This window comes from Ptychodera flava, chromosome 19, assembly GCF_041260155.1.
Source record: "Ptychodera flava strain L36383 chromosome 19, AS_Pfla_20210202, whole genome shotgun sequence".
In the NCBI taxonomy this organism is placed as follows: domain Eukaryota; kingdom Metazoa; phylum Hemichordata; class Enteropneusta; family Ptychoderidae; genus Ptychodera; species Ptychodera flava.
In genome coordinates this window covers 9,808,021-9,820,384 of record NC_091946.1, presented here as the reverse complement: position 1 = coordinate 9,820,384, position 12,364 = coordinate 9,808,021, and the positions used below count along the sequence as shown (strand labels likewise).

Here is a 12,364-nt window from a genome sequence, read left to right as displayed (position 1 = left end):
CAAAATCCCTTCAGTAGGTCAAATTTCGTCACGTACTTGGCTTTTCCCACTCGGTCGATGCAGTCATCAATCCTCGGGATTGGGAAAGTGTCTGTCTTTGTTAAAGTGTTGACCTTCCTAAAGTCCGTGCACATACGATAACTGTGATCTGATTTGGGAACAAGTATGCACGGCGAACTCCAGTTACTTTTACTGGGTTCAATAAAGTCATTGTCCAGCAGGTATTTGACTTCTTCCTGGAGATATTTCGCTTTTGTTGGATTCAGTCTGTATGGATGTTGTTTTACAGGCTTACTGTCCCCAACATCAACGTCGTGATAGATGACGTTTGTCCTCGTTGGAACATCTTGAAACAGGTGTTTATATTCGTGGAGCAGTTCTTTCACCTGTTGTTGTTGTTCTGGCTGGAGGTGTGCCAACTTTGTAGACTCCAGCTTCTCCAGGATTTCTGAGTTCTGAAGCTTGACCGAGCCCAGCTTTGAGTTTAGAGTATTTTCACTTAAGTCAGTTTCAGTATCACTATCTTCATAATGGTTTGAACTGACTGCACTGACAGGCTGAGTTATAGTAGGATTATCCCTATCCAAATATGGCTTAAGCATATTTATGTGACATAGCTGTTTTGTTTTCGCCTGTCAGGTGTTATTATGATGTAATTTAAATCGCTCAATTTTTATCAATTAGGTATGGCCCAAAGTAACGAGCATGGAGTGGTTTGCCAGGAATTGGAAGTAGAACAAGAACTTTTTGACCTGGTTCAAACTTCCTTTTGAGGTGCTTTTATCGTATTTGATTTTCATTGACTGCTGAGATGACTCAAGATTTTCTCTGGCTAATTCACATGCTTTAGAGAGTTTTGTACGAAAATCTGACACATATTGCAAAATATTCAGACAATCATCATCGTCTGATAGGAATTTCTCTTTAACGAGCTTAAGTGGGCCACGGACTGTATGTCCAAATACAAGCTCAAATGGGCTAAAACAAGAGACTCCTGAATTGACTCTCTAACAGCAAAGAGCAAAAAATAAATTCCTTCATCCCACTGCTTCTCTGTGTCAAAACAGTAGGTCCTAATCATGTTTTTCAAAGTTTGATGAAATCTCTCAAGAGCACCCTGACTTTCTGGATGATAGGCGGATGACCTATACTGTTTAATGCCTAGCTGATCCATTACTTGTTGAAAAATACCAGACATAAAGTTGGAGCCTTGATCGGACTGGACACATTTAGGGAGGCCAAATAAAGTGAAAAATTTGACTAAAGCTCTCACTATAGTCTTTGTCTTTATATTTCTCAGTGGTATGGCTTCTGGGAACCGAGTTGATGTACACATAATTGTCAACATATACTCATTTCCTGATCTTGTTTTTGGTAGGGGCCCAACACAGTCTATTAGTATCCTACTAAATGGTTCTTGAAATGCAGGAATTGGCTGTAAAGGGGCCTTTGGAATGGTCTGATTCGGCTTTCCTACCATTTGACATGTGTGACAAGTTTTACAGAAATGTGCTACATCCTGCCTGAGATTAGGCCAATAAAAGTGACTGAGAATTTTATGATAAGTTTTCCTGACTCCTAAGTGACCAGCCCAGGGGTTTCATGGGCCAGGCGCAATATTTCAGCACGATAGGGCTTTGGAACCACAATTTGATGTTTTATAGCCCAATCGTCATCAACCAAAACATCTGGAGGTCTCCATTTACGCATGAGAATACCAGATTTGTATAATAGGAAACAGAGCTATCTGAAGTTTTACCTTCATCATCTACCCTGTCAAAAAAGACAAAATATCTGGGTCTTGTGTTTGTTCTGCAATGAGATTTGATCTAGAAAATGTCTGACTTTGGTCAGCAGAAGTTTTACTGGAAGTTTCAAATCCACGAGGGATAACGGAATGCTCCGTGTCAAACACCTGACTGAGAAAGGTGTCATTTAAGTCAACATCTGTGACATTATTTTGAGAGTATTTGATTCTCGGAAGTTTTCTTGACATGGCTCGAGTAATGGCACATGAAGGAAATAAATCGGGTATCTCTTGTTCAATTGGCTCTGGATCCTGATCTAAACTAGGATTATCAGTCACAAGTGGATTAGTAATGACCTTGTCCCCAGCAAGGTCGTTTCCAAGAAGAAGGTGAATCCCTTCAAAAGGCAAAAAAGGCCTAATACCTAAAGTCACAGGTCCAGAAACAAAGTCCGAAGACAAATAGACATTATGGAGAGGAACAGGAATGTAGTCATTACAATCTACCCCCTTAATAAGAACTTTAGAACCTGAAAATGACTTTTCAGAAAACGGCAGGGTATCTGCCAACAAAAGAGACTGGGAAGCCCCGGTATCTCTTAAATTTTGACAGGGGTAGCGGAAGAGAAATCACTAGAAAGTGATATAAAACCATCATGAATAAATGTTTCGAAAATACCCATAATGCTATCTTGAGAAGAATTGACCTTGACCTCATTAATTGGGGATAAGAGGGGTTTAACCTCAGAAAATGTGTTGCACACATTATTAGACTCTAATTGAGTTGATGAAGAAATAAAGCCGGTTGGCTTAGATCCACTTTGACCACTTTGACCTTCACGTTTTCTTTTCAACTTGAAACACTCTGACATTAAATGGCCGTCTTTCTTGCAATAATTACAAGAAAGTGTACCGAACTGTTTGTCAGAAGGAGATTGAGACTTTGGATCTGATGATGTGGAAGTGTTACTTGAATTTTGTGAACTGTTGTCATTTGATTTCCTACTCTCCTTTGAAAATTCTTGATGAAAAGGAGGAGTTAAATTTGCCTGCATTGTTTCTGTAGGAAAAGGACTGGGATGGTTTGCTGAGAAATGAAGATTTGTGAGTCAATGAGTAATCATCGGCCAAACGTGCAGCAACCTCCAATGTATCTGCCTTTTGTTCATTGATAAATGTCTTGATGTCACTCCGAATGCACCTCTTAAATTCCTCAATCAAAACAAGTTGTCGTAATTTGTCATAATTCTGACTGACCTTTTCCGAAGAACACCAACGATCAAACAGTTGTCTTTTGTTCGAGCAAATTCAACGTAAGTTGATCTTTCACCTTCTCACAATCCCTAAATTTCTGACGGTAAGCTTCAGGCACCAACTCATAACCCTTGAGAATTAATTCCTTCACAGAATCATAATTTGAAGCCTGCTCTACTGACAACTGAATGTAAATTTCTCTGGCTTTACCCACCAAAGCACTCTGCAAAAGCATAGACCAGGACTCCTTAGGCCAATTCAGACTCTGAGCAATTTTCTCAAAATGAAGGAAATATTTATCAACATCCTTTTCTTGGAAAGGGGGAACTAACCTGAAATGCTTAGTGATGTCAAAATTGTCTGAAGGGAAGAATTTCCTGACTTTCCAAGCTCTAAACGTCTCATTTCTAACTGCAGTCGGTGTTCAGCTAATTCTCTTTCCTTTTCTTTTTCCTCTCTTTCTTTCTCCCTTTGTCTTTCTTCCATTTGCAATTCTTTTTCTTTCATTTCCAATTCCCTCTCTTTCTGTCTTTCTTCCATTTCTAATCTTTCCTGCCTTTCTTTTTCTTTCTGTCTTTCTTCCATTTGCAATTCTTTTTCTTTCATTTGTAATTGCATTTGTATTTTTTCTTTTTCTAATGCCTGTCTCTCTTTTTCCATTTGTAATTCTAGTTTCTTGATCTCCAAATTTGTCTGCATTTCTAATTCTAATTTTCTGAGTTCAGAGGTAGACTCGGGCTCATAATCTTTCAGGGTGGATTCCTCAAATTGGCCTAATCAACTAGATGTTTGGCAATACGGTACTGTATTTCCCTCTTGCGCATAGATCTTTGACTTCTACTTTAAGGAAATTGGCCAGTGCAATGAGGTCGTCTTTTCTGAGGGAATCAAATGTGTCCTGATCAAGGTCATCCATTTCCTCTGGTTTAAATTCCGCCATGATTAAATTTCGCTGAGTTCACAGAATACTGTAGTTTTAAAAAAGGCAGGCAAAATGTTGTCAAACGGCTCAAAATATTCGTATCCCGGACAAGCCCCCAATTTGTTACGTGCAGAGAAAACGAACAAAAGGGTGAACTCAGCAGTTTCCGTTTAAACAAAATTTATTACGAAAACAAAACTAATTGCTAAGTTAGGGACAGAGTACAAGCTTTAAAAGTGTACAGACTACTTATCTCAGCTGGGACGGCAAAGCTCCAGTCTCAGAGTTGTAACAGTCAGTTGGATGAATGAACAGTCCTTTGGCTTGCAGGCTTGAAGCTGCACAAAGACCACAGTATAAATCCAGCGTTGACAGTGAAGGTCTTGAAAAGTCTTGAGAATGACTACTGCTGGAGTTTAGTAACACACAAGAGACACGATCCCAAAAGTCTGACTGGAAGCTGTGCACGTCCCTTTTATAAAGGCATATAAGAACAATCTAGAACTTTTATTGACATGCTAATTACTGTTCTAAAATTATCTCCCTACACAACTAATCAACTTTCCAGAACATTCCAAACATGACTAATTGAATTCAAGGTTGTGAGGTCATCAAGGGCAGTGACCTTGGGAATGTTCTAGACTAATGAACTCAGGTCATGATGAGTGTGGGGAAATGACCTACATAACAATTTCATTGCATTTCGATCATAATGTATCGATCATGGACAATATGCCTCCTCTCTACAGAAAGCCCATGGTCTAATTTTAGCACTGCTACAGTATGTCTAGTCTCGATGTGCTGAGGTCGTGGTTGTTCTCATGGCGACTATCAAAATGTTCATACAACTTTGAGGATGAAACAAGTTGTCAATAGATCATCAAACTTTTGAGTATCACTGTTGTCCATTTTGCCAAAAAAATTGTTTCTGGTCACCGCGTGTGTCATTTCAGAAGCTGCTCGTCATGGCATGTTTTTGGGTTACATACCAATCAGTACAGTTATCCTTGATATCCCTGTTTGCATGTCCAAAACTGCTAAACAGAAAACGGAAGTATTATGCAGCCAGTGATAAACGACAATAACTGTTGTATCAATAGTGCCAAATCAGCATTGTTAAGAAAAAAAAGAAAACCACGTCGCCGCATCACTTTTGCTGAATGTCAAGGACCACAAACATTTTTGGGGGGGATGGGGGGGTGGGGGAGTTTATACCTGTTTCCTTTTGGTACTAGGTGTGTAAGTATTCACATCAAATGACTAGAAAATTCACTTGTCTGGTTGATGAACAACAATATCCCTAAACTAAAATATGCATGGGCTACCAGCCATTGTCACTGGGCTACCAACTTCAGAAAATGGTAGCCCAAGTGGACTACCAGGGGAAAAAGTTAATTTCGAGCCCTGCATGTTCAAAACTTGCAAAAGAGATCACATGAATATTATTCCACATGATATGGTGAATAATTTGTTTTCACGCAAGTGTATACCCCAAGTTTATAACTTTAAGATAACAGCATAGATAGTGCCAAAGTTTACACTGGAAGTATAAAATAAAAATACAAATTCAATCATTTAAATTGACTTATAATTGAACTTACCTTGCAGTAATAAAATTATACTTGGTAACCTTTGAACAGGCCTGATTAGCAACTCTGCTAAGGTCTGTCTACCACACTCTGGCTTGGATTGGCAGATCTGATACAAAATGGCAATGAAATACATCGGTAAGGCTAACATTAAAATTTTCTTTTATTGTTCAAAACAGTTGCAAATGTTTTGCAAAATTTACCGAGTAATATTTTCCATTGAAGCAAGCAAATTTTCCTAGTTCATATTTCTGTAAAGTGGATGACAAAAGAATTGACTCACCTTTAGAAAGGCATGGAACCTTGGTTTTTGCCTGTCACATCTCTGCAGTGTTTCCTTAGTCATCTCAAAGTAATTGACAAATGGTGGATATGCTTTCATCATGTCATTGGACTGAAATTTAATCATTATTACATGTGGTTATCTTTTCGACAAATTTAAATGTCTGGGTAAGGTTACCCCATAATGCAAGAGTAAAACACATCTATGAACAAATTTATGTATCATTTTCTTTGTACGCACAGGGAGCACATGTCTTTGACGAGAGCTTCTTGACAAGGTTTGACTGTGTACATGTCTAAAAGGTACAAGCTACTTGCTGAACAAATTTCAACAAAAGTACTCAATCATTCAATTGAAGGCCTACCATGAAATTTTGCCTCGCATTACACTGAATTTATATTCATCACTGTTATTCACTTATTGTACGAACAACAAATGGTATTTTACAACTATAACTGACATTACATTTTCCAAGAGTTTCACCTTTTCTTTGCCATGGATTTTTGTTACTTAAAAATCAAATTGGTTATAAAAAATGACACATAACATGCCTGATACAAGACTAGTAGAGACCTTTGAAAACATTAAACATAATTTCTACTGATGTGATAAACATAGAACAAGTCATCGTTGATGACCCAGTCCCCGCTTGCTAATGGGTACTTTGATTACAGGTTCTGTGATAAAAATACTTTGATACAGATGGCACTCAATGGCCAAGAATGAGTTCCATGGTGATGAAAAACATAAAACCAATGTAGGCCACTATCCTAAAGGTCATTAAATGAGTCAACTGGGAATTAGTTGACAGGATGTTGCAAAACATTTTTTCATTCTATCCTAACACTAATAGATAACCGGTACCATATTTCATAAAGTTTAATGTAGTATTTACAACACTATGAGATCAACATCTGTATCAAGTTTCATCAAATTTGACGATGTATTTGTGGATATATCACTCTAATTAGGAAAGTTCATTACATATGCAATTACAAATTAATTAAAATGACACTGATAAATGTCTTTTTCACTGTTAAAGCAATGTGAGCTTAACATCTGTACAAAGTTTCATGAAATTTGATGCAGTATTTCTGACATATCAACCTAATTATGAAACTTCAATAATTGACATGATACTGCTACATGATGTGAAACAACTGACGAGCATGTATGAAATAGGTCAATGTCCTTGTACCAACTTTGAATGATACTGGTGGAAATACCGGTATGTCTGAGTTATGGCTCAGTACATGAGAAAATCATAACAAATTTGCCGCCACGCAGCGATATTTGATCTTACTGTTTAAAAAATCAACACGTATATGTATTACATAAGTCAATGTCCAGGTACAAACTGATAAAATCAGTTGAGACTTGCTAGAGTTATGGCTCTCGACATGAAAAAAACCATAACAAAATTGCTACCATGTGGCCATATCAGACCATATCGAGAAACAAATCAATGTACTTATGTATACTATAAGTCAATGTCCTTGTACCAACTTTGAATAAATTTGCTTGATACATATCTGAGTTATTGTTCAGGACATGGAAAGTCGTAAAAAAAATGGCCACAAGGCGGCCATATTGGATCGTATCACAAAACAATTCAATGTGCATAAGTATAACATAGGTCAATGTCCTTGTACCAACTTTGAATAAAATCAGTTGAGATATGCCTGAATTATGGCTTTGTACACGAAAAAATCATAACAAAATGGCCGCCTGGCAGCCATATTGGATCATATCACAAAACAAATCCACACGCATATATATGACATTGGTCAATGTCCTTGTACCAACTTTGAATAAAATCTGTTGAAACATGTCTGAGTTATGGCGCTGTACATGAAAAAATCGTAATAAAATGGCTGCCTGGTGGCCATATTGGATTGTATCACAAAACAAATCGACATGCATATATATGACATAGGTCAATGTCCTTGTACCAAGTTTGAATAAAATCGGTTGAAACATGCCTGAGTTATGGCTCTGTACATGAAAAAATCATAATAAAATGGCCGCCTGGCGGCCATATTGGATCATATCACAAAACAAATTGACATGCATATCTATGACATTGGTCAATGGCCTTGTACCAACTTTGAATAAAATCGGTTGAAACATGTCTGAGTTATGGCTCCGTACATGAAAAAATTGTAATAAAATGGCCGCCTGGCGGCCATATTGGATCGTATTGCAAAATAAATCGATGTGCATCTGTAGGTCATAGTGCTATGCCTTTGTGCCAAGTTTGAACAAAATTGGTTTGGCAGTGTCTGAGAAACTGTTGATGACGGACGGACGGACGGACGGACGGACGGACGGACGGACACACGGACGGGACCCAATCTATAAGTCCCCGCCGGACTTCGTCCGCGGGGACTAACAAACAATGTAACTTTTACTGACTTGACCTGATAATGATAGTGTACGTAATAATAGTTGTGTATGTCACAGTTATACTTCTACTTGTGCTTTTGATGTGAAGATTTCATTAAATTAATTATACAAAGAGTCTACTTACATGTCTGAGAATAATTTCTCCAACACTTTTATCATCTGAGTAAGATGCCATAAGATCTGCCAAATCATCCCTGAGTTTGACATGTACGTCATGGATGTCAGGTATTTTACCAAATATGGTCTTGATGTCTTCAGCGGCAAGGATAGGCCCACCAGCAGGGTTCACTTCCAAAGGCTCTTTGAAAACCTGTGTGAGACAAATATTCATGTCTCATAAAAGTTCAAACTCTCATTACAAATTTATTGAATGTCTGTATCTCTGAAACTGCAGTATATGTTGCAATACCGATACTGGATGTGACAGTGGAAGAGATTTTAGCTGTGACAGTGTAAGTGATTATTTGGGGAATTGATCTGAATACTTCCACAGATTTTTAACGTTGAGGAAACTGGCAATCAGCCTACTAGAAGTACGCCCATTGATAACTGCATGGCAGTTATATGACATGACAGATAGTGCAGGAGTGTTCTCTTTGAGTTTGACTGTAGAAAACTTGGTAGAAGGCCAACAAAAGGAAATTGCAAGGGATTTCTAAACTCACTCCAAGTGTTCAGATATCTAATAAGAGTCACAGGACACACTGATTGTAGGGATGTACAGATTACTATGTACACTGTACATACAAATTTACATGTTGTATGTTTAACACTATTACAAACATATTGTGCACCTTGCTGGACAATTCAAAGTATGGCACAAAACTGAATCACAGAAAGCTCACTGTTACAGGGACAGTCATTTTCTTAGGAAAATGTGGTAATTATTTATTCTATGATAAGAATATGAAAATCACACTGAAACAGCACAGCCAAGAAACGTATCTGTCACAGGGCTTACTCAAAGGACAAAACCAATGGAGAACAATAATGACATACTTTCTGGCATTTAGCAGAAATGTATGCTATTGTACTTTCAAAAAACTCCTCTTCTGGTAAAGTGAAAATCTCAATGGTTATCACAGCAAGGTTATACTTAGGTAATCATGTCACACTTCAACATCATTTGAGTTCATGGCAGGTGTAACCTTTGAATCACAATGGTTTGGCCCAAAGCCATTGTTATGAATGGTGATTGTGGGCTTGTTTATAGGGCTTTGGGGTGGATAGATTAAAGGGTTTTCATCTATCGTTTGACACACAATGGAACAGACCAGTGACTTCATCCCTCTAATTAAATAGAATTAGGATTTCAGTTTTGTTATGGGTATCTTGTTGGAAATCACAGTGCTGTTATGCCATGACACTAATGAGTCAAATTTTAAGAAATATGAGTGCAAATACCTTTACAATTGTGTGCAGGATTCCAACATAGTTATTTTCAGTTTGTAACAATTCCATGACAATCTGTTGTCTTTTGCTCAGTATGACTGGTGGTGGTGCTGGCACTGGAATTGGTTTGGGCGCTTCTTCAACTTGGGCAGGCTCACCTTACGAAAAGAACATCCAAGAATTGTCAATTATAGAGACAACTCGATGCAAAGATGCAAAAAGGAAAGGGCAAAATTTTGTATTATAGACTCCTTTACTAATATTTTACATCAACATGTACACTGATTGATAAATTAAAACAAGTTTGATGTACGGTTTCATCATTGACATACACTGGTTACAACATACTCACTAACTAGTTCACAGCTTAACGTGTGAATATTGGGACCTACTGGTATCTGTTAGTATTGATATTCAATAACCATATCTGCAGTATAGTGAGATTCAATAAAAAAAGCAAAGCCACTTTGATCTTTGAGAGAAGATTGTGGAATACAGATATAATTAGACGTCAACTTCTATACAGAGAACTTAAAAACCATCAACTGAATGGTGATGTTATAAAGTAACTTTCTACACTTTTGGTTGGCAGTTTGTTTGTGTGAAGGTATAGGGGATTATTGTTTTTGTTTTGATTTGTGGGTTTTTTTAGGAGAAGTTAGTATTCTTCACTTTCTTACTTTAAACTGAGTGGATTAGGAACACTTACATTTTAATTTCTGAAAATTTTGAATGTGTACTTCACTTGCTGAAATGATGCAACATTGAAAGACTTTTGACATACCAGCTACAGCAAGTACTGTTGATGAGTCTGGAGTGTGTGATGCATCGATGAATGAGAACGACGCTGAAAGCCTTCCAACTTCACTGGACCTTCTCTTAAGAGGTGGTATGTATGGAGAGTCGTTTTGTTCGCTTTCCCTGGTCAGTGCGGCGATGCTCTCTCTCAGTCTCCTGCGCTTGCGTGACCTTGATGGTGTGACTGGTGTAGCTGACCGACAACTTGGAGATGCAGGCTGTAACAAAATGGAGAAGTGATGCGGTTATAGGTAGAAAGCACCTCAGAGAAAGATATTCAGACTCTCAAATTTCTACAATTCTTTTATGATCTACCACTTGTGGGGGCTCAGTTTAAAGCTCACTTTCAGTGCGCATACTACCCTTAAATGTAAACTGAATATCTTGTCCACTGAAAAACCATTTCGCTGCTGCATATGTGTATATAATGTATAAAACTTATCAAAATACTTCAAAAATCCTGAAATTTACCTAATTTTGTTGAGGAGGAAAGTGGTTGTAATTTTTAATGTATTTTGTAATATTTTGTTGTGCATTCAATGGAGCACCAGTAGTACATTGGGCCCAATCTCATGAACGTTAATAAACAGCATATCTTGAGGTACTTGTAACAGCATTGACTAAACTAGACGTAAAGCAATGGTAACAACCGATGCACTATCTCACAGAAATCCAAGTTGAATATGGAGTTGCCTGAAAAATCTGTCCCATTTTGGAAAATAAAAGCATGCTCACATTGCCCTCTTTTTCACCAAGTTTCACAAGGATTTAAGTGATTACTGAAACATTCAAAAATATTCTAAATGACATTCCAGAGAAATATGCAATAGATTGGTTTAAGTTTTTAACCCTGGCATTGTTTAATTACTTACCACCTGATCTGAGATAGTACCGGTCTATCTAAACTGCAATTATTATTACTAACCTTTTCAAATTGGTACAAGCTTTCATCTGCACAAGCAGCCATCTGTATACTTGCCCAAAACCACTGTAATGAAGTAAACAGACATTTGTTAACTTGAAAAGTATGTTTGCATTTGTGAAACACTTTACAATATCAGTGATTAAAAGAATTACACATTATGCACATATCCACATGTTTTCAAAGTTTACAGGCAGTATGAAATCAGTATTGTAAATACGTGATATATAAAAACCAAAACCCAAACATGTCAATGAATGGGCATGAACGCGAATACATGTATCTTACCACTGGCAAAACAAGTATACTAGAAATATTCAATGAAACCATTATCATATATATTTCTGTTTGTAATACTATCAAATGAGTTCTTTTTATGCCATAATTCCATGGAAAAGTGAAGTGCTCAACACTTTTATCTAAAGTAAGCCGACTAAAAGAATCAAATGACATTAACTTGTGCACACATTCAATTGATTGAGACTGTATACAAGTATAGCAGTATTACAGTGGTATGTTTCAGTCTAACTTCACACTAATGAACATGATCAGGTTTCACTATAGCAGACTTATCAGAAGCTTGATAATAGTTTTACATGTGGTGGTGTCACAGTGCACTTACCTCTGCTTTGACGATATATATCTTGGAATTGTGCTCAAATGGAAGCTCCTTAACAGTACTGTCATCAATGACAAGATGTGTACAGCTGTAATCACCCACTGGTGCGAATGTACCACCTGTAAATGTGGGAAAAAAAAAATCAAGAATCAGTAACACTGCATTGAAGAATACTGGAGCAATGCTAACATAAATCAAATAATCAAATAATATCTTAGGGGTGGAGACACAATCAGACAAGCGCTGATTTCTACCATGAAGACGATGTAGACCAGTGTCATTTGTTTTCATGTTTCTTTCATTAGGTGGGGATGTAGCAGAGTGGTTTGGATTGCCAATTTCTTTGCTGGATAAGTATTGTAGGATGCAAGTTCTAATCTGATAGCAAAATTTCCAGTTGTGCATCATCACCATGATATCCTGGTTGTTTTG

At 37.4% G+C, this 12,364-nt stretch overlaps 1 protein-coding gene across 1 annotated transcript in view; it reads right to left on the bottom strand.

Annotated features, from left to right (window-relative positions):
- LOC139118932 (protein ECT2-like) overlaps window positions 1–12,364 on the bottom strand; it is a 31,705-nt gene that overhangs the window by 11,492 nt on the left and 7,849 nt on the right. The window contains exons 7-13 of the mRNA XM_070682498.1: window positions 11,936–12,051; window positions 11,317–11,379; window positions 10,378–10,609; window positions 9,606–9,751; window positions 8,326–8,511; window positions 5,796–5,906; window positions 5,525–5,621 (exon numbers count right to left, since the gene is read on the bottom strand). Coding sequence (XP_070538599.1) covers window positions 5,525–5,621; window positions 5,796–5,906; window positions 8,326–8,511; window positions 9,606–9,751; window positions 10,378–10,609; window positions 11,317–11,379; window positions 11,936–12,051 — 951 coding nt within the window. The remainder of the gene's footprint in view (window positions 1–5,524; window positions 5,622–5,795; window positions 5,907–8,325; window positions 8,512–9,605; window positions 9,752–10,377; window positions 10,610–11,316; window positions 11,380–11,935; window positions 12,052–12,364) is intronic.